At 40.3% G+C, this 22,607-nt stretch overlaps 1 protein-coding gene across 3 annotated transcripts in view; it reads left to right on the top strand.

The window, feature by feature from the left end:
- The window catches only part of CPQ (carboxypeptidase Q), a 649,160-nt gene that overhangs the window by 36,248 nt on the left and 590,305 nt on the right, over positions 1-22,607 (top strand). For 2 of the 3 annotated variants that reach the window (XM_069731668.1, XM_069731670.1), the window contains exon 2: positions 14,499-14,953. In XM_069731668.1, the coding sequence (XP_069587769.1) occupies positions 14,524-14,953 (430 nt within the window). In that variant the 5' untranslated portion in view covers positions 14,499-14,523. Of the gene's footprint in view, positions 1-7,766; positions 7,960-14,498; positions 14,954-22,607 lie in introns of those variants that run through there. The other variant, XM_069731669.1, reaches the window with a different exon arrangement.

Genomic DNA, 22,607 nt, shown 5'->3' with positions numbered 1-22,607 from the left:
CTTCGTGCAATCATGGAAATAAATATCTGACACTTTGTAATGCCTTGTCCCTACTTATAAACACAGCCGTAAGTGATCTGCAAAGGTTTCCGTGCTGTTCTAGCTGCTGTGCAATTCTGATTCTGACAAAGCCGATTGACACAGTATGGCCACCACTGTTTTCTTTAACGGTCTTTTCACATACTGTTTTTTTAGAAACCGGCACACCCGCTGAGTGTTACAAGAGGAAGACACCCCAAAAAATGATTGGAGCTTCTTTTTATACTGTAATTTAGTTTTTTTGTTTGTTTCTTTAGCTGTTTTTTGGGGGGCAGGGGAACATTTTGATAAAAACGATTCATAGGTTTTCAAGGCCTTAAGAATGGGCAGGTCACAGTTTTTTAAGCGCGTTAAACAAGCTAAAAAAAACGCTGAACATATGCACAATAGGTCATTTTGACATTGCAGAGCATATAGTGCATTCCTTTTATCCTTTTTCAGGTGGGATCCTGTGCTGGAAAAGTCCACAAAAAAGAAGTCGTGTGCAAATGCCCCTAAGGGGTTTTCTCAGACTGGAGTTCTTCAGCCGATCTTCCAGAAATAGGTTGAAATAATAGTAGTAGTTGTTCCCCTGTACAGCTCTGCCTCTCTGCTGCTGTTCCTCCACCACACTTGCTTGGCTGGCTCGGCTGAGCATTCATGTATATTCCAGAAAGATGCTGGTATCGGGCAGCGGCCTATCCTTGTAGAGCGCTATAGGATTGGGCAATGAAATTCAAGAAGCCTATCCTTCTCCCCAAAATCGTTTGTCAGGACTGAGTCCAGATGCCTCTCATGCACTTCAAATGGTTAGTCAATCTTGCTGACAACAATGCATTTATCTGACTTTTTCTTTAATGTTTATGGGGCCTATAGGCGTTGGGCACATTACTTAAAGTGAACCTGTCAGCAGGATTTTGCTAAGTAAACTACAGGCAATATCAACTTGGCGCTGTTATACTGATTACAATGATACCTAAGGTAAAGAAATCCGTCTTGTGGTTCTTGTGTAATCAGGATTAGAAATTTTCAGTTAATGTGATGCCTGTGCTCCAGGGCAGGACTGTAGGCAGAGTCTTATCTTCCTGCTCTAAAACAGAGAAACCAAGGAAAGATCTCCCGAAAGGCCACCCCGAAGCACAAACATGTTCCTCTTCATAGAGAGAGAGAGACACAGACTGTGCTTCGGGGTGACCTGTGGGCAGATCTTTCCTTGGTTTCTCTGGCTTAGAGCAGGAAGATAAGACTCTGCTTACAGTCCTGGAGCACGGGCATCTCATTAACTGAAAACTTCTAACACTGATTACACAAGAACCACAAGAAGGATTTCTTCATCCCAGGTATCATTTTAATCAGTATAACAGCACCAACCTGATAATACCTGTAGTTTACTTAGCAAAATCCTGCTGACAGGTTCACTTAAAAGGTATTTTTCTCAAAATCGCGAATTACTTCATAATATTGAGTAACTTGTTAATCACTGGGGGTCCAATTGCTTTGAACGCAGCTCCGGAAACCCCTTGAGCAGGGTTCTTAATTGGAGTTGAGCTCAGGGCTGTGGAGTCGGTAAGCTACAGTTGCGACTCCGACTCCTACTCCTGGATTTTATCAGGTTCCGACTCCGACTCCGGCTCCGACTCCTTCATAAATGGCCAATTGGTAACAATAAATTTACTGTTGTCAAATATTAACATTGTGCTTATTCTGTTTCTCACCATCATATAAGTAATCAGACCACTTAGAGCAAAAACTATATTTATAAGGGTATGTGCACACGATGCAGATTTAGTGCAGAACTGCAGCAGATTTTTCTGCAGCAGAAACGCTGCAGAACTGCACTGTGATTTACAGTACAATGTAAATCAATGTGAAAAAAAAAGCTGTGCACATGGTGCAGAAAAATCTGCGCAGAAACGCTGCAGATATGAAAGAAGTGCATGCCACTTCTTTTGTGCAGTTCTGCAGCGTTTCTGCACCCTCCATAATAGAAATCCATTGGTAAAAAAACGCATAAAAAATGCATCAAAAACGCACCTGCGGATTCTGACAGGAGATGCAGATTTAGTGCAGATTTTATGCAGAAAATTCTGCACCAAATCTACATCGTGTGCACACAGCCTTAGAATACAATTGGAATATAGCAAATAACTTTTATAAACTTTTCTAAACTCTTGTAAGTAAATATGCAATAAACACTGTTATGCAGTTAATAAGAAGAAATCTATAAATTTGTCCTCAGAAAAAGTATTGCCTCTGTCAGATCCTCCTTCATGGATGCCCTGAAATCTGATCTAATTATTTTGAGAGCAGAGAACAACCTCTCTACACTAACTTGGGTTGGTGGCAAAGCAGTAACCACATGGGCAACATCTCTGACAATGTCTAGATACAGAGGAATCGCTTGTTGCACTGTTATTTTTTGATGAACGGTCAAATTTCTCAATTTCTTTTAGTGCACATGAAAAATTCTGCTGAAATGTACTGGCTGTGTTCTTTGATGGGGATGATTCTTCTATGCGGGAACGCTTTGCACGGTCCTTGTGATCCAAATATTTTTTTAAATTAAATTCTTCATCAGTTGATGAGGGTGAAGATGTGGCAGGACGACCAAATTCTTCTTGTTCCTCCTGACTGTTCTGCAACCCTATCATTCTTACTGCTATTTCAAACAGAGCTTCTTTTCCTTTAGTTAGCTGTTGATCATCTAGAAGAATCCGATGCATTGGGTCTACATAAACAGCTGCCAAAAGAATGTTATTTTGTAATAGTAGCTCCTCTCTCCGTTTCATTGATGTAGCAATGCCACTTGCAATTAACCCTCCTCTTTGGGACAGGCGAAACATCAGGTTCTTCCACTCCTTTAAGAAAATACCTGGAGTTAAGTCCTCTGCTTGTAATTTTTTAGTCACTGTAAATGGGTGCTCTAGCAATTTTTCCAGCTCAGTCACCTGATTCCACTGACTTTCATTTAGCGTCAGTTGATGGTTAGCCATGTCTACAAGAAAGGTTTTCAGTTCAACCAAGCGCTGAATCATTAAGTAAGTACTGCCCCATCGTGTGGCTTGATCAATAATTGCCCCTTTTCCAGCACATCTCTTCAAAATTGAGTCAACTTTAGGGGTTCTGGCAACAGTAGCCAATTTTCTCACCTTGCCAATCAGTGTAGCAGCATGTCCTTCTTGCAGACTGTCTCTTATAGCCAGCTGTAGCGTATGCATAACACAGCGCATGTGATGAATGAAAGAACGTATTGACACAGTTTCAACAAGATCATCTAAACTATCATGTTGCTGTTCACCTGAAGCAACTTCAGTTTGCTCCTCAGTTACAATACTGTGTTCCTCTATTTCAAACATTTCTGTGTCTTTCGACCCTGAATGTTCTTCTGGCTGCTGGTCACCATCATTACTCTCATTCATTAGCTTAATAGTACTTATCATATTTGAAGCATTGTCAGTTACGACAGAAAAAACTTGCTCTTTATTAAGTTCATAGTCTTGCAGAACCTTTTCCACCAAGACCTGGAGAAACTCACTGGTGTGATGAGCTTTGGTATCTTTTTTTTCTGCCAAGGTCTTGGTAACTATTTCATTTTTGTCACAAACAAATCGGACATTGATGGCAAAATAGTTCACTCTGTGACCCGTGCAGGCATCCATTTTAAGAACCAGAAAGCGTCCCTTGAGAGTTTTTTTAAGTTCTTCCTTTTGTTTAAAAGCTTCTTCGATTACTAATTTTCTAATACTCTCTCTCTCCCGAGAAACACCAAGCTTGCGGGCCATTTCCCCATTCAGACACATAAAAGCTGGTCGTGAAAATAATGAAATAGGCACACTATCCTTTACAACAAGCTCTATGATCTGTTTTTTTTTAAATATCTACTGTCATTGTCACAGTAAATTTGTCACTGACAAAATATCTTGCAACTGATGGCTGCAAAGTTCTCTGCTCCTTTGTTTGGCTGGAAGAACTGGGCACTGGTTCATTGGTTTGGATGCAGTCTTTCTCATCCACTGCTTTCAGTACTTCTGGATGAAAGCGCTGTAAATGTCTCTTTAGATTAGAAGCTCTGGTAGGAGCATTTTCATCTTTGCCTGAATATGCACTGATCTTGGCTTCACAGCATTTGTTTTCATCTGGATCATTTGTCATACAGTGACAGACATAATGTTTTCTATCTTGAGTGATGGTGAAATGTTCAAATACAGCTGATTTAATGTGACGCTTCTTTGACATTCTCAGGTTTTTAATTCTGCATTCACAATCCAAATGACAATTGTTTTTCCTAAAAACAAATGTACAAAATTATTGCCAGGTCGTACAACTGATATAGTGGTCAGTAATACTGTTATTCCTCATGTACTCACAGTTAACTGATGCAAAGTTTGTTGAAAGGATAATACTTCTTACAGTCTTCCTCTTCTGAGTAGCAGCTGTGAGATGCTTGGAAGACACACACCAAACATCTAGTCTAGAGGAGGAGCTTTACTACTGAGAATTTGCAACACATTTTCACTTTCAGTTTCATACATTGTAAGTAGGGGGGATGCGGCAGCATGAGGTTAACCAAGTATAAGATTAGATAAGGGCAGTGGAGAACAGTGACACACAAGAAGTAAGAAATGTCTCTATCTCCAGCAGAACTGCTTATCACTGTTGTTCATAGTTTGATAGAACATATATATTTGAGTAAAATTTATAAAATTCATATGAAAGTTCAATTATGAAATATTAATACATTTTCTTTAAAGCTGGAGTCGGTACATTTCTACCGACTCCGACTCCAACCAAAACTAACTCTGACTCCACGACTCCGACTCCACAGCCCTGGTTGAGCTATGCATCCTTGGCTTTCGCTCTGTTTGTTGTTAATTGGACTGATGGAAATAGCCGAGCTCTGTACTTGGCTTTCTCTGGCAGTCCCAGGCAATGAATGAAGCGAGGGTTGAGCACGTGCACCTATAATTCTCAACAAATTACACAATTTATATCAGCAAAGATTTTCAAGTTTGAAGTTGAAAATCTTTGCTCATATAAATTGTGTAATTTGTTGAGAATTGAGAAAGAGTCAAACTTTAATTCTTCAAGACACAGTTCAACCCCTCCCTGATATTGGAGGTAGCGGTACGTCCTATATTGTGAAAGCAAATGGCGTAGATGATGCATGGGCTTCATAGCTATGCCAGGAGTGATCAATAGGAACCACTGCATCTAGCTGATTGTGTGGGGGAGTGCTCGCCCTCTTTAACCCCTTCAGTGTAAAACTGACAAGGATAATACGCTGCAATACATGGCTATTCTGTTGAAGTCTGTACAAAAGGTGAAATAAAACTTGATAAAAAAGACATATGTAAAGAAAAATGGTATCATAAAAAATGTCAACTCATCCTGCAAAAAAGCCCCCACTCCAATCTATCATATGTTAATAGAAAATAAGGGGTTTCCATTTTATTGGTAGCTCTGGAAAAGCGACATGACATCCAAAAAATATCCGTGCTTGCGAAGCCAAATTCTCTTCTTAGTTCCTGCTCAAACTACAGTTAGCGTCCACGTGTTTGGCATTGCTGTAGCAGGGTGAACACCCGTAACAATTTACAGAGTGTATGTGTCCAGAAGCACAAGCTAGACACAATATTTTGGGAACTGCAATGTATTGGGCACTACAGTGTATTGGGCACTACAATGTCATATATGCAATTTTACGCATTGAAATATTTCTATTACTAGAAAGCACTTGCGGTGTCAAAATAGTTTTTATACCTGTAGATGAATTCCCATAGGGGTGTAATTTCCAAAATAAGGTCACTTTTGAGGCTACCGTGTTTTTAGAGGGTGTTTGCACAAGGCACCTGCAAACTATTACATAAAATCTGAACTTTACATAGTAACATAGTAACATAGTAAGGCCGAAAAAAGACATTTGTCCATCCAGTTCAGCCTATATTCCATCATAATAAATCCCCAGATCTACGTCCTTCTACAGAACCTAATAATTGTATGATACAATATTGTTCTGCTCCAGGAAGACATCCAGGCCTCTCTTGAACCCCTTGACTGAGTTCGCGATCACCACCTCCTCAGGCAAGCAATTCCAGATTCTCACTGCCCTAACAGTTAGAATAAGAATTTGAAAGTCAAAAAACATTATTTCCTTTCCTAGACCTACCATGCACCCAAAAAGTAGATTTTGACTGGATAATGGGGTACTACTAATTCCAAGAGAAGTTGTGTAACAAATTGTGGGGCCCATTTTCTCAAATTGCACCTTAAAAAACTGAAAAATCTAGAGCTAAACCAACATCTTCATGGCCTAATGGTGTAAAATTCTGTGAAACACCTGCAAAGTCAAAATGCTCACTGCACCGCTAGATTAATTCCATGCAGGTTTTGTAAAATGAGGTCATTTTTTGGGGGGGGGGTGGAGGGTGGGATGTTTGCTGTTATGGCAACTCAAAGAGTCTACGAATGTGACATGGTACCTGCAAACCTTTTCTGCAAAATCTGAACTCTAAACTGACACTTACTGACTTATAGGCCCCTCAAAGTCTCTTCAGAAGTAAAGTGGAGCCTAAAAAACAGGGTTTTTTAAATTTTGTTGTACAAAAAAACCCTGCTGTTAAACATTTAAGCCTTCTAGTATCTTAACAAAATGAAAGGACATTCGTAAATGATGCTGACATAAACATTTGGTAAATGTTATTGATTTACTGTTTTTGTGCTATGACTGCCTGATTTAAATGCACAATGACTTCAAATTTTAATAATTGATAATCACAGACGGTGATTCTTCATTGTAAGAGCGGCAACATGAGACTCCGAATTCCTTATTGTAAGAGCAGTTGGACTATGGACCTCTTTGCCATGTGATGTTTATTCACTAAGCAAGTTCACAGAAGGCTTTATGGATACTAGATTTCTGGATTTAGGACATTGATCCAGAGATTTATTCTGATTTGATATTTAGAGTCGAATAGTCTTTTTTCTCTTAACATGGGGCACTTCGCATCTACTGCATTGGGTTTTTGGCTTTTTTTTATCAACATAATAGGACTATCGGTTGAGCTTGATGTGGACCCATACATCCTTGTAAAATGCCCATGTGCTGTCATCGGACACCAGATTGACCAATAGAGTTGAAAGCATCCATTCACACATCTATAAAAATCAATGATCCGAGAGCGAGATCCGTGAAACTAAGAGTATATCCTTTTCTGTTCCATGTGTGTGGATCAGACGCAGCCATACAAATTAGCAGGGATACATAAAACTCCAGAATGCTTCCGATTCGCATCTGTTATGAATTGGAATAAGAGAAGAGAGTCAATTGGCCATATAACTCCGACAGGGATCGCATTGCAAAGCTCGGACTGGCTGGCAGCTTTCCTGACCCAACCATTGTAGCATGTATATCTAGGCAGGTGACATGATCGGGTCAGGAGTGCCGCCGGCCAGTCCAAGGATTACATTGCGATCCCCGTCCAAGTTTTACGGCCATCTGATTCTTCCTTAAAAGGCAACTTTCCAGGGGTCCGTTTGTTTACTTGGAAAGAAGCACATCTATTTAGTGAGAAAAAAAATCTAGAATAGAATAAAAACGGAAGCAACTATTATAACCCCTAGGAAAAAAAAATCAATCCATGTCTCTTGGCTGTGGGAATGCAGCTGGGTTCACACAAACCTTTTGTCTGTTTTGTTTTAGAACCCAACAAACGGAATTCATGTTCAAAACGATTCTGTTGCCCAACTGATGCAAACAACAGCAAGAACTGCTGCGTTGATTAGTACCGAGTCCGTCTGGGTTCATTTTCCTTTTGTCGGAAAGAAAATCTGATCTATTTCAAACTTGAATTCTGTTTGTCTGATCCTGGAACGGAAAAGACAAATGAAATCCCCGAACGCGGATGTCAACCCGACCTTACAGAGTGTTTGACCATCTTCACGGTACAACATCATAGATGGCGGAGTAATGCAACCCAGACCATTTGCTATTTCAGTTTTCCAGTCTCTGCTGATGTGGCAGGCGTTTTGTATCCAACTGACTGATTAAATACTTCAGCCATTCGTTACCATCCTGTTACAGTTTGTCTATCTGGTTCAGTTGTTTTCGTTCACTAAGTCTGATTAATAGTCTGATTAATATCTAACAGGGAGAATATGTGCGGATCAGCAGATTATCTTTCCACTGAATTTACTTACAAAGAATGAGTTTCCTGGTTATAGATGTAGACGACAGATACTCGGCCGGTGGTAGGGAAGTGTGTGTGATCCCTGAATAACATAGCTAAACATTTTATATTTCTAGAAATGGTGTAGAAATGGAATAGAATTTCTAGAAATGGTGTTACAGAACTGATACTAAGCATTGACATCCTTGTCCTGCATCCGCAGATTTTTTTTTAGACGTCTTATGAGTGGGTTCCGTTCTGTAAATAATCAGAAAAAGCGCTCAGAAAAAGTTTAAAAGACTATTCATTTTATTGTTAAACAACTTGCTGTTCATATATTCAGAGATTTGAGGTTTTTTTTTACCACTTCAGGTTTCCAAGTGATAAACCAAGTGACCTGACCGTTCCTAAGGCTACTTTCACAATAGCGTGGTACTTGGGCCGTCGCAGTGCGTCGGGCCGACGTACCGACGCATACTGTGGAAGCGCCGCACAACGGGGGCAGCAGATGCATTTTTCCAACGCATCCGCTGTCCCATTCTGAGCTGCGGGGAGGAGGGGGCGGAGTTCCGGCCACGCATGCGTGGTCGGAAATGGCAGGCACAACGCACCAAAAAACGTTACATGCAATGTTTTTTGGTGCCGATGGTCCACCACAACACGACGCAACCGTCGCACGACGATTGCGATGTGTGGCAAAGCATCGCAATGTGTCGCTAATGTTAGTCTATGGAGAAAAAACGCATCCTACAAGCAATTTTGCAGGATGTGTTTTTTCTCCAAAACGACGCATTGCGACGTGCGTCGTACGACGCTAATGTGAAAGTAGCCTAATTCATTTCCAGCTGCGAAGCCACTCCATGATTTACAAAAGAAATTAATGAGATGGCGAAAAAAAAATCCATGAGGTTCATGTAAGCGATTTTCCTTAAAGAGAATGCTAGCATTTTATTTATTGCTTAACGGATTTTAAAAAAAAGTTAACAGAAAACACCCAACAAAAACATTAACAAAACGCTACAAGAAATACTAAGCCAGTCACAAAAATACTTTGGGCCAAACAAAAAAAAATCCCAGCATTTCATATAGCGCTTACAAAATGTATTGTTTTTCACCATTGGAAAAAAAACGTAATTTGAACGTATCCTAAATTTCCAATAAAATTTAGCTGCAACAGGATTTCAGAAAAAAATTCCAAAAGTGGCCCAGGATAAAGAAAAATTAAAAAAAAAAAAAAAATAGCAAAAACTGTAATAGGGTAAAAGAAAAGCTATGCAGTACTCACCTGTTTTGTATACTTATCTTATGTGCCCCAAAATGATATTAATAAAAATATCTTGTCGCCAAACAGGCCCTCATACATGTTCATTGCCAAAAAAAGGTACAGCTCTCAGAAAATAGCCACACAAAACAAACTTTTTTTTACAGAGTTATACTTGTTGGTTTTCACTAATAAAATATATAAAAATCTTTTACAAGTTTGGTATCGACGTTATCATATTGAGCTGAAGAATCATATTGACAGGTCATTGTTTTCATACATTGAATGCCATAAAAACAGAAACCTCAAAAAACAATGGAAGAATTGCTATTTTTTCACCATTTCATGGCTCTTGGCATTTTGTTCCTGTTTTTATTAAATTATATGGTAAGAGGTTAAGCTGGGCATACAAATATCAAGGAACCTTCGTTCAGCAGAATTCTCTCTTACCAGTCACTTTTATTTCACTAGGGTTGTCAGGGTTCCCCCTGGCTGAAGTGTAATTCGTGAATCTTAAACACCGGGGTCACTGAGCGTGTGCACATGTGATTGCCTCAATTGCTATCACTCCCAGACTGCACGCGGCCATATTATGGAGCAAGTCGTGGCCTTTTGTTGTCATGAAAAATGAGCTACACCTTATTAATAAAATAAACTCTTGCCTACTTGATCTTAGAACTACAACAGGTAGTAGGTAAAACACTTGAATTCGTCATCTGCATTACATTACAGAGGTACAAACATTTTGGTTACGGACAGCGGCACTTAACTTGTGAAGAACATTGCTGAAGAACAACAGGGTAAGCTAAGGACCTACATCTTGCCAGCACAGGGCCAGATAGATGTATTTTGCTGGGCCCACTGCACCCAGTACTACACTATGTGGACTATATTAGGGAGCTCTTTCGACTTCTATACCGTAGGGATTTGTCCCAGCCTGGTTGATCCAATATTCCTTTATTAATACCTCCAGGTCTGGCAAACGCTAAAATTTGTGCTTAAAAGTGTCTTTCACTATGAACCCAACTTGCCTGCTACTGAAGAACTGCCCCCACTCTTACTTGAAGGGCTTTTTTCCATTTGCGAGGAACACGTCCGTGTCTCGCATGTAGAAACCGAGCTGTGGCGCCGGCACTCCAGAGCGGAGCGTGCAGCCGCATAGCAACACATGGAGCCGCACGTTCCGCTCCCACGTGCCGGCGCCAGAGCTTGGTTTTCACATGGGAGACACGGACGTGTTTCTCGCAAATGGAAAAGAGCCCGAACTTGAACTTCTGTAAGTCTGCTCTGTTTCCATACAGCTGTCACTGCTGAGAGCATCTTCCATCTCTGAAGCGGAACGTGAATTGGCTATAAAAACAGGAACTAAGCTCCTAGTGCCCACTTACACTTCTCCAAACAGGCTGGCCTTACAGTTAACCCTGTCAACCCTGAACACAAGAAAACTGCAGCCTACATGAGGATAGCAGACACAATAAAATACAGGTCACACAATACATAAAAAGTCTTCAGAGAGGGTGTTCAACATCTTCCCCACCTTTACAGGGAGAGAAAAATGCCTTAAAAATTGCTAATGTCAACATTTTCTTAGATTTCGCATCCACACATAATTTTAGAAAATTCAGACATAGAGTTGAATTGCAGCAGTAAGAATAGTCGGCTCTGTTGCTGAACATACAGATTTCATACTGTCTTCCATGCATAATGTTGACTTATGGAGAAAATGATGTGAAGAATTTCTTTATAACACAGAATCTTGTCTTCAGTCGCAGCCAAGGTGTCAGGAATAAACTTGTTTCCCAGAGATGAAATGCAAAGTTCTATTTACGTCTGAATATAGTTATATTATTAATATGAGAAGTTCTTCTTGAATGAGGAATCTAAAAGAAGGTTTGATTTATTGTCTTGTATATTCAGCCGCTGTGTTATTTCCTACCTGGAGGGATGAGGCTAGATTTTACTTATTTAGGGCAGTGTCGTGATTACTGTGTGAGGGACACACGGGTCAAGATGGAGCGCTGCCAACATAGTGACCAGTGAAACGGGGCTCTGGGTGTGTTTGTGTGTTGATGTCTCCTTTCATGATTTTACTCTCAGACCATAAGGCAATAACCTCATAAGGAAGGAGTCACTCAGGGATAGAAGAATAAACTGTTGTGTGCTGAACATGTGGGTGGAACATACAGTATATGTAATAGACAGCAGGAATCAAGCTTGATTTTAGCATCTTTTACACAATACAGAGGTTCTCGCTTTATGGTTTAAGCTGGAGGCACTCGTGAACATCTTTGCAGTCATACAGTAGACTGGGGGAAAATGTGTGTAAATGGGTTAGTAACTGGCTTAGTGATAGAAAGCAGAGGGTGGTTATAAATGGTATAGTCTCTAACTGGGTCGCTGTGACCAGTGGGGTACCGCAGGGGTCGGTATTGGGACCTGTTCTCTTCAACATATTCATTAATGATCTGGTAGAAGGTTTACACAGTAAAATATCAATATTTGCAGATGATACAAAACTATGTAAAGCAGTTAATACAAGAGAAGATAGTATTCTGCTACAGATGGATCTGGATAAGTTGGAAACTTGGGCTGAAAGGTGGCAGATGAGGTTTAACAATGATAAATGTAAGGTTATACACATGGGAAGAAGGAATCAATGTCACCATTACACACTGAATGGGAAACCACTGGGTAAATCTGACAGGGAGAAGGACTTGGGGATCCTAGTTAATGATAAACTTACCTGGAGCAGCCAGTGCCAGGCAGCAGCTGCCAAGGCAAACAGGATCATGGGGTGCATTAAAAGAGGTCTGGATACACATGATGAGAGCATTATACTGCCTCTGTACAAATCCCTAGTTAGACCGCACATGGAGTACTGTGTCCAGTTTTGGGCATCGGTGCTCAGGAAGGATATAATGGAACTAGAGAGAGTACAAAGGAGGGCAACAAAATTAATAAAGGGGATGGGAGAACTACAATACCCAGATAGATTAGCGAAATTAGGATTATTTAGTCTAGAAAAAAGACGACTGAGGGGCGATCTAATAACCATGTATAAGTATATAAGGGGACAATACAAATATCTCGCTGAGGATCTGTTTATACCAAGGAAGGTGACGGGCACAAGGGGGCATTCTTTGCGTCTGGAGGAGAGAAGGTTTTTCCACCAACATAGAAGAGGATTCTTTACTGTTAGGGCAGTGAGAATCTGGAATTGCTTGCCTGAGGAGGTGGTGATGGCGAACTCAGTCGGGGGGTTCAAGAGAGGCCTGGATGTCTTCCTGGAGCAGAACAATATTGTATCATACAATTAGGTTCTGTAGAAGGACGTAGATCTGGGGATTTATTATGATGGAATATAGGCTGAACTGGATGGACAAATGTCTTTTTTCGGCCTTACTAACTATGTTACTATGTTACTATGTTAGACAATTTACAGGCAGTATTTACTTTTAATTTATAATCATAAAGCCTTTCATTTTTTTGTAATCATTTTGTCCAGCATGGAAAGTTATGAACCTTTACAAATCACTTTATTAGGGTCACTGCCAGCATCTGTACTCCAAGTGAGAACATTCTGATATCCATGCAGCCAAAACTAGGCAAATAGACGAGGAAAAGCAGGCGTTTGGAAGCCACTTACGGTACATGCCATTTTATTTTTTACAGGAATGATGGCAAATCCCTTAATAAGGTGATTTGTAAAGTTTCATAGCTTTCAATGATGGTCAAAATTATTAAAATAAAAAGCGGTCCGTCAGGAGCAAAAAACGTTACATGTACCGTTCTTTGCTCCCGACGGTCCGCCAAAGCACGACGCATCCGTCGCACGAAAGATACGATGTGTGGCAATCCGTCGCAATGCGTCGTCAATACAAGTCTATGGGGAAAAAACGCATCCTGCAAGCACTTTTGCGTTTTTTCTGCAAAACGACGCATTGTGACGGATTGCAGTTATCGCTAGTGTGAAAGTAGCCTAATGGCTACAGAGTTGTAAACTCAGACCATATGATCATTGGCACTGTGTCGGTGGGGATTTTCACCCCTCCCCAAAATCCATGTCGGGAGCTTTGAGTGGTTTCAGGGGCTGAACTCGCTCCACACATGGTATATGGTGGTCATATTTACGGCCAGCACCGACCATTAATAGCAGAAGCTGTTGCTATCAGCCCCTTTAATTCATGCAATCAACCAATCACTGACAGAGACCTTTAAGGGTGGCACGTAGATTTGGTGATGGCCTTTTCCATATAGCTGCCAGCTTTGTGCTATCTGGATCACCATTGTGTCTACTTACTGCAATACTATACTTTTCTGGTTTAAAATAAATATTATTAATAAGATTAACTGAAAAAAAATTAAACATCTTTTTTTCCCAATTAAATGTAAAAAAATAAAAAAAAATGTTATATCACAATATAAAATTATTTAACCTGTATGATAAAGAATATTAAGCAAAAAAATTACCCGTTTTTCTATCACTGGTTACAAAAAAAAAGCAATAAAAGTCTTTCAAAATGTTTTACGTATCCCAAAATGGAATCAATAAAAACACCACCTCACCAGGCAAGAAACAAGCTCCACAAAGGAAAAATAAAATACTGTAGTTGCTAGTCTCAATGGCGGCAAAAACAAATTATTTATTTATTTTTTTCAAATTTCTGAACCGAAAAAACAATAACGGAACTGTGTTTTTTTTTTCCCCACAACTTCACCTCCACTTGGAAATTTAATTGCGTTTTTCAGTACATGATATGTTAAGATAAATGGTGTCATCCAAAACTACAGCTCATCCAACAAAGCCTTTACATGGTTGTGTTGCACAAAAAAAAAAGTTATGGCTCTTGGAAGAAGGGGAGGAAAAAAAAAAAAGAAAAAGAAAAATTATCCAAGGTTGGACGGGGTTAAAAGTTTGTATGTGAACTACTATAAGCAGCTACCAGAATGTTTTTTTACAGCTGGAAACCTCCTATAATTCAGTGTAGTAATGTAATTACTTCATTATTTTTTCGGAGACTAATTTAGCCAATTCTACTTTTCTTCTCCCCTAGGGGCTCCGTCATTGGAAGCGGTAGGATGAAGCCTTCTGTATTGACTAGTGGGCTTATGCTCTATATTCTGTATATATGTGTAGAGATCGGCAATCAACAAAAGGTCAGCCCAAGAAAGTTAAAACAGATAAAAAAGGAGGTTGCCAACTATAGAGATATCGCTAAATCCATTATCGACCTTGCCGTCTATGGCAGTGCCCAGAACAGATCCTACGAGAGGTTGGCACTCTTTGTTGACACCATTGGGAACAGAGTCAGTGGCTCTGATAATCTCAAAAATGCAATTAAGTACATGTATAATGCCCTGCAAGACGACAAGTTACAGAATGTGTCACTAGAGCCTGTCAAAATCCCACACTGGGAACGTGGAAAAGAGTTGGCCATGATGATCCAGCCACGGAAGAAAAATCTGGCTATACTTGGACTTGGAGGCAGTGTCGGAACTCCAGTGGAAGGTAGGACACATGTTTGCACTAGATCAGATTCATGTTCCATCCCCTGGCTTCACATCAAAATTACATGATCTAGATTTATAACATATGGCTTACAGGGGATCTGGCATGAGGTCAAGAGTGACCAGGTTTTGTTTTTATTTTATTCCCGCTGCTCCTTTGAGTATTACATTTTTTGATTTTTTCAAAATCTGCTACAAAGTTCCAGAGATTTAGGCCTTTTAGTTAGTTCTAATTGTTATGATGTTTTTCAAGAGGCGTGGATCACAAGGTAGTTATGCAGATAAACCTAAAGACACCCCTACAGAATATCGTTAGGACCGCCCTCTTAGTGAAGACCATGTAAATAAACACTAAATAAAAAGGCCCAAATCTCTGGAACTGTATGGTGGATTTTGAAAAAACTAAAGGAAAACTCAGGGGGGAAATGAGAATAAAACAAGAGTAAAAACTGACCACTTTGACTCGGTGATTGGTCCCAGTAATGCGATGCACCTGTGCTGAGAAATTGTGTACTGAAGCTACATGCACTTACACCGCCATACAAGTAGTTGCAACGTTACTACAAGAGTGGTCTCAATTTTATTGAGCGCTTCTACAAGAGTGGTCTCCTTTTTATTGATTGTTACTACAAGAATGGTCTCAATTTTATTGAGCATTACTACAAGAGTGGTCTCAATTTCATTGAGCGTTACTACAAGGGTGGTCTCAATTTTATTGAGTGCTACTACAAGAGTGGTCTCATTTTTAGTGAGCGTTACTACAAGAATGGTCTCATTTTTATTGAGCGTTACTACAAGAATGGTCTCATATTTATTGAGCTTTACTACAAGAGTGGTCTCATTTTTATTGAGCATTACTACACGAGTGGTCTCAATTTTATTGATCGCTACTACAAGAGTTGTCTCCTTTTTATTGATCGTTACTACAAGAGTGGTCTCATTTTTATTGAGCATTACTACAAGAGTGGTCTCATTTTTATTGAGCGTTACTACAAGAGTGGTCTCAATGTTATTGAGCATTACTACAAGAGTGGTCTCATTTTTAGTGAGCGCTACTACAAGAGTGGTCTCATTTTTATTGAGCGTTACTACAAGAGTGGTCTCCTTTTTATTGAGCACTACTTCAAGAGTCGTCTCCTTTTTATTGAGCGCTGCTACAAGAGTGGTCTCATTTTTATTGAGTCTTACTACAAGAGTGGTCTCAATTTTATTGAGCGTTACTACAAGAGTGGTCTCAATTTTATTGAGCATTACTACAAGAGTGGTCTCATTTTTAGTGAGCGCTACTACAAGAGTGGTCTCATTTTTATTGAGTGTTACTACAAGAGTGGTCTCAATTTTATTGAGCATTACTACAAGAGTGGTCTCATTTTTATTGAGCACTACTACAAGAGTGGTCTCATTTTTATTGAGCGTTACTACAAGAGTGGTCTCATTTTTATTGAGCGCTACTACAAGAGTGGTCTCAATTTTATTGAGCATTACTACAAGAGTGGTCTCATTTTTAGTGAGCGCTACTACAAGAGTGGTCTCATTTTTATTGAGTGTTACTACAAGAGTGGTCTCAATTTTATTGAGCATTACTACAAGAGTGGTCTCATTTTTATTGAGTGCTACTACAAGAGTGGTCTCATTTTTATTGAGCGTTACTACAAGAGTGGTCTCACTTTTATTGAGCGCTACTACAAGAGTGGTCTCATTTTTATTGAGCGTTACTACAAGAGTGGTCTCAATTTTATTGAGCATTACTACAAGAGTGGTCTCAATTTTATTGAACGTTACTACAAGAGTGGTCTCATTTTTATGGCGCATTACTACAAGAGTGGTCTCATTTTTATTGAGCGTTACTACAAGAGTGGTCTCATTTTTATTGTATTGTTGTATTGGGAACGATACAGCCATAACGCCAGGTATAATTGTTAAAGCCTCCTGACAGATTATTTTTAAGGGTATGGTCACTTATAATTTATAAGCTGCCGATCTTCGGTCTCGATTTGCATGCAGGAGTCTGCTGCATTCTGCATTAACCCAACGGAGAGAAATGACTTGGAGTACACGTTGGTATACATTCAACGTGTAAGAGCATGTTCACACTGGCTCTTAAACAGACAAAACCTAAGATACTTCTACTCCCGTTCATTTTGCCTTAGGTTTTCACACTCAGTGCACACTTTCTTTAAGCTAGACATTACGTTATTTAGCTTCTCATTGCTGGGTGTCCACAGTTAGACCTCGTTCCTGCTTGGCCCTCATTTGCATTGAGGTCATTTTTGACACATGTTAAAGTTTTAATACTAGCGGTTAGGACTATCCCGATTTGGGTACACCTTGTCGCTGTTATGATGGCTTTACTCTGGAGCAAAAGCTATTTGCAAAAAGTGTTTTTTTTCCCTCAGGAGTTGCAGATTACCCCCAGATCTGCACTATCAACCATTCCTAAAAAGTGCACTTTTTTTGCAAAGTTTAACCCCTTTACCCCCAACGGTGGTTTGCACGTTATGGACCGGGCCAATTTTTACAATTCTGACCACTGTCCCTTTATGAGGTTATAACTCTGGAACGCTTCAACGGATCCCGGTGATTCTGACATTGTTTTCTCGTGACATATTGTACTTCATGATAGTGGTAAAATTTCTTTGATATTACCTGCGTTTATTTGTGAAAAAAACGGAAACATGGCGAAAATTTTGAAAATTTTGCAATTTTCCAACTTTGAATTTTTATGCAATTAAATCAGAGATACGGTATGTCACACAAAATACTTAATAAGTAACATTTCCCACATGTCTACTTTACATCAGCACAATATTGGAACCAAATTTTTTTTTTGTTAGGGAGTTATAAGGGTTAAAAGTTGACCAGCAATTTCTCATTTTTACAACACCATTTTATTTTAGGGACCACATCTCATTTGAAGTAATTTTGAGGGGTCTATATGATAGAAAATACCCAAGTGTGACACCATTCTAAAAGCTGCACCCCTCAAGGTTCTCAAAACCACATTCAAGAAGTTTATTAACCCTTCAGGTGTTTCACAGGAATTTTTGGAACGTTTAAATAAAAATTAACATTTAACTTTTTTTCACAAAAAATTTACTTCAGCTCCAATTTGTTTTATTTTGCCAAGAGTTACAGGAGAAAATGGACCCCAAACCTTGTTGTACAATTTGTCCTGAGTACGCCGATACCCCATAAGTGGAGGTAAACCACTGTTTGGGCGCATGACAGAGCTTGGAAGCGAAGGAGCGCCATTTGACTTTTTAATGCAAAATTGACTGGAATTGAGATGGGACACCATGTTGCGTTTGGAGAGCCACTGATGTGCCTAAACATTGAAACCCCCCACAAGTGACATCATTTTGGAAAGTAGACCCCCTAAGGAACTTATCTAGAGGTGTGGTGAGCACTTTGACCCACCAAGTGCTTCACAGAAGTTTATAATGCAGAACCGTAAAAATAAAAAATAATTTTTGTGAAAAAAAATTGATCTTTTCGCCCCCGATTTTTTATTTTTCCAATGGTAAGAGAAGAAATTGGAACCAAAAAGTTGTTGTACAATTTGTCCTGAGTACGCTGATACCCCATATGTGGGGGTAAACCACTGTTTAGGCGCATGGGAGAGCTCGGAAGGGAAGGAGCGCCGTTTGACTTTTCAATGCAAAATTCACAGGAATTGAGATGAGACGCCATGTTGCGTTTGGAGAGCCACTGATGTGCCTAAATATTGAAACCCCCCACAAGTGACACCATTTTGGAAAGTAGACCCCCTCAGGAACTTATCTAGATGTGTGGTGAGCACTTTGACCCACCAAGAGCTTCACAGAAGTTTATAATGCAGAGCCGTAAAAATAAAACAAAAATTTTTTCCCACAAATATTATTTTTTAGCCCCCAGTTTTGTATTTTCCCAAGGGTAACAGGAGAAATTGGACCCCAAAATTTGTTGTGCAATTTGTCCTGAGTGCGCTGATACCCCATATGTGGGGGGGGAACCACCGTTTGGGCGCATGGGAAGGCTCGGAAGGGAAGGAGCGCCATTTGAAATACAGACTTAGATGGACTGGTCTGCAGGCGTCACATTGCGTTTGCAGAGCCCCTAATGTACCTAAACAGTAGAAACCCCCCACAAATGACCCCATTTTGGAAACTAGACCCCCAAAGGAACTTATCTAGATGTGTTGTGAGAACTTTGAGCCCACAAGTGTTTCACTACAGTTTCTAACGCAGAGCTGTGAAAATAAAAAAAAAATTCCCCCCAAAATTATTTTTTAGCCCCCAGTTTTGTATTTTCTCGAGGGTAACAGGAGAAATTGGACCCCAAAATTTGTTGTCCAATTTGTCCTGAGTGCGCTGATACCCCATATGTGGGGGGAACCACTGTTTGGGCGCATGGGAGGGCTCGGAAGGAAAGGAGCTCTATTTGGAATGCAGACTTAGATGGAATGGTCTGCAGGCGTCACATTGCGTTTGCAGAGCCCCTAATGTACCTAAACAGTAGAAACCCCCCACATGTGACCCCATATTGGAAACTAGACCCCCCCACGAACTTATCTAGATGTGTTGTGAGAACTTTGAGCCCCCAAGTGTTTCACTACAGTTTATAATGCAGAGCCGAGAAAATTAAAAAATCTTTTTTTTCCCACAAAACTTATTTTTTAGCCCACAGTTTTGTATTTTCCCAAGGATAACAGGAGAAATTGGACCCCAAAAGTTGTTGTCCAATTTGTCCTGAGTACGCTGATACCCCATATGTTGGGGTAAACTCCTGTTTGGGCACACGGGAGAGCTCGGAAGGGAAGGAGCACTGTTTTACTTTTTCAACGCAGAATAGGCTGGAATTGAGATCGGACGTCATGTCGCGTTTGGAGAGCCCCTGATGTGTCTAAACAGTGGAAACCCCCCAATTATAACTGAAACCCTAATCCAAACACACCCCTAACCCTAATTCCAACGGTAACCCTAACCACACCTCTAACCCAGACACACCCCTAACCCTAATCCCAACCCTATTCCCAACCGCAAATGTAATCCAAACCCTAACCCTAACTTTAGCCCCAACCCTAACTGTAGCCTTAACCCTAACTGTAGCCTTAAGCCTAACTGTAGCCTTAACCCTAACTGTAGCCTTAACCCTAACTGTAGCCTTTACCCTAACTGTAGCCTTAACCCTAGCCCTAACCATAACCCTAGCACTAACCCTAGCCCTAACCCTAGCCCTAACCCTAGCCCTAGTCCTAACCCTAGCCCTAACCCTAGCCCTAACCCTAACCCTAACCTTAACCCTAACCCTAGCCCTAACCTTAACCCTAACCCTAGCCCTAACCCTAACCCTAGCCCTAACCCTAAAGGGAAAATGGAAATAAATACATTTTTTAAATTTTTTTTATTTTTCCCTAACTAAGGGGGTAATGAAGTGGGGTTTGATTTACTTTTATAGCGGGTTTTTTAGCGGATTTTTATGATTGGCAGCCATCACTCACTGAAAGACGCTTTTTATTGCAAAAAATATTTTGAGAGCTATAATTTTTCCATATTTGAGTCCACAGAGTCATGTGAGGTCTTGTTTTTTGCGGGACGAGTTGACGTTTTTATTGGTAACACTTTCGGGCACGTGACATTTTTTGATCGCTTTTTATTCCGATTTTTGTGAGGCAGAATTAGCAAAAACCAGCTATTCATGAATTTCTTTTGGGGGAGGCGTTTATACCGTTCTGCGTTAGGTAAAATTGATAAAGCAGTTTTATTCTTCGGGTCAGTACGATTACAGCGACACCTCATTTATAGCATTTTTTTTAATGTTTTGGCGCTTTTATACGATAAAAACTATTTTATAGAAAAAATAATTATTTTTCCATCGCTTTATTCTGAGGACTATAACTTTTTTATTTTTTTGCTGATGTTGCTGTATGGCGGCTCGTTTTTTGCGGGACAAGATGACGCTTTCAACGGTACCATGGTTATTTATATCCGTCTTTTTGATCGCGTGTTATTCCACTTTTTGTTTGGCGGTATGATAATAAAGCGTTGTTTTTTGCCTCGTTTTTTTTTTTTTTTTCTCTTACGGTGTTTACTGAAGGGGTTAACTAGTGGGCCAGTTTTATAGGTCGGGTCGTTACGGACGCGGCGATACTAAATATGTGTACTTTTATTGTTTTGTTTTTTTTTATTTAGATAAAGAAATGTATTTATGGGAATAATATATATATTTTTTTCATTATTTAGGATTTTTTTTTTTTTTTTACACACTTGTAAAATTTTTTTTTAACTTTTTTACTTAGTCCCGGGGGGGGGGGGGGGGGGGGACAATACAGATCGGTGATCTGCCAGTTTACACAGCACTCTGACAGATCACCGATCTGTCAAACAGCGCTGCAGCGTTACCAAGTGCCTGCTCTGACCAGGCACTTGGTAAGCCACCTCCCACCCTGCAGGACCCGGATCCGTGGCCATCTTGGATCCGGGACTTGCTGCAAGGAGGAAGGTAGGAGACCCCCGGAGCAACGCGATCACATCGCGTTGCTGCGGGGGTCTCAGGGAAGCACGCAAGGAGCCCCCTCCCTGCGCGATGCTTCCCTGCACCGCCGGCACATCGCGATCATGTTTGATCGCGGTGTGCCGGGGATAATGTGCCGGGGGCGGTCCGTGACCGCGGGCGATCGCCTATGACGTACTATTCCGTCCTTGGGAAGTAAAGCCCACCCCACATGGACGGAATAGTACGTCTAATGGCAGAAAGGGGTTAACATAAGAGTTGACTACACAGATCCCCGTGCACTTTCGCGCTCCCTAGCTTCATTTCTAGCCTCTGTCTGTATAATTTGGCCTCTTGTGATCGTGTCTCTTCCAATGTGACTGCTGCAGCCAATCACAGGCATTTTTTTTTTCATTTTTGCCATATTTGCGCAAGGTGAACTTTAGACCAATCTTTGGAAAAAGTTGTATGAATAAATGTGTGTTTCTTGCTGTGGATGTCTCCACAGGTTCTAGCTTACTTGCTGCAGGAATTCTGACCCGTGTGACTGAACCATAAAATGGTGACCTGTTGCTGAAACCCTCTGTCCATACAGATCTTACTTTTAAGTTGCAGTCCAAACATAAAGACGACCCAACACTTGTCATAAATATATCATTTTGTTACCTGGTGATAAATAAATCCGCCATTGTTTTTCTTTTGTTCTTGCTCCTTTCCGTTCCTGAGATAGTTCCTCCTCTTCCTTGTATGCAAATCTAGTCTTGTTAGCCAAGTGGGTGTGTTACTCGACTGTTCTCTGTTTGAGTCTTCTTGAAGAACATGCCCAATTGGTTAAAATACTTTTTATATACTGGAAATAGAGGGCCATATCTCAGGAATATAGAGGCACAGGAAGAAAAGGAAAACAACGCCAGAGTCAGCGGGATTTATACCAGGTAGAAAAATGACTGGTCCGATTTAAAGGCCTCATGAACATGGCAGAGTTGGGGTCAGTAAGACAGAGCATGTTGTACAATGCAATTCCATCCTTTCTGCGTCACCATATGGCTCTCTGTGTGATGCTTCTAGGGGATTGTGGCTTTGTAATATGTCATGTAAGAGAATATATCATACATTTTTTAGTTGGATTTCTTATGAATCAGATTAAAAAATGTAAAAACTCAGTATACTTCAGTATGAAGTTG

Source organism: Ranitomeya imitator, chromosome 6 (genome assembly GCF_032444005.1).
Source record: "Ranitomeya imitator isolate aRanImi1 chromosome 6, aRanImi1.pri, whole genome shotgun sequence".
NCBI lineage: Eukaryota > Metazoa > Chordata > Amphibia > Anura > Dendrobatidae > Ranitomeya > Ranitomeya imitator.
The sequence above is the reverse complement of the archived record's forward strand: the minus strand, read 5'-3'. Positions and strand labels throughout refer to the sequence as shown.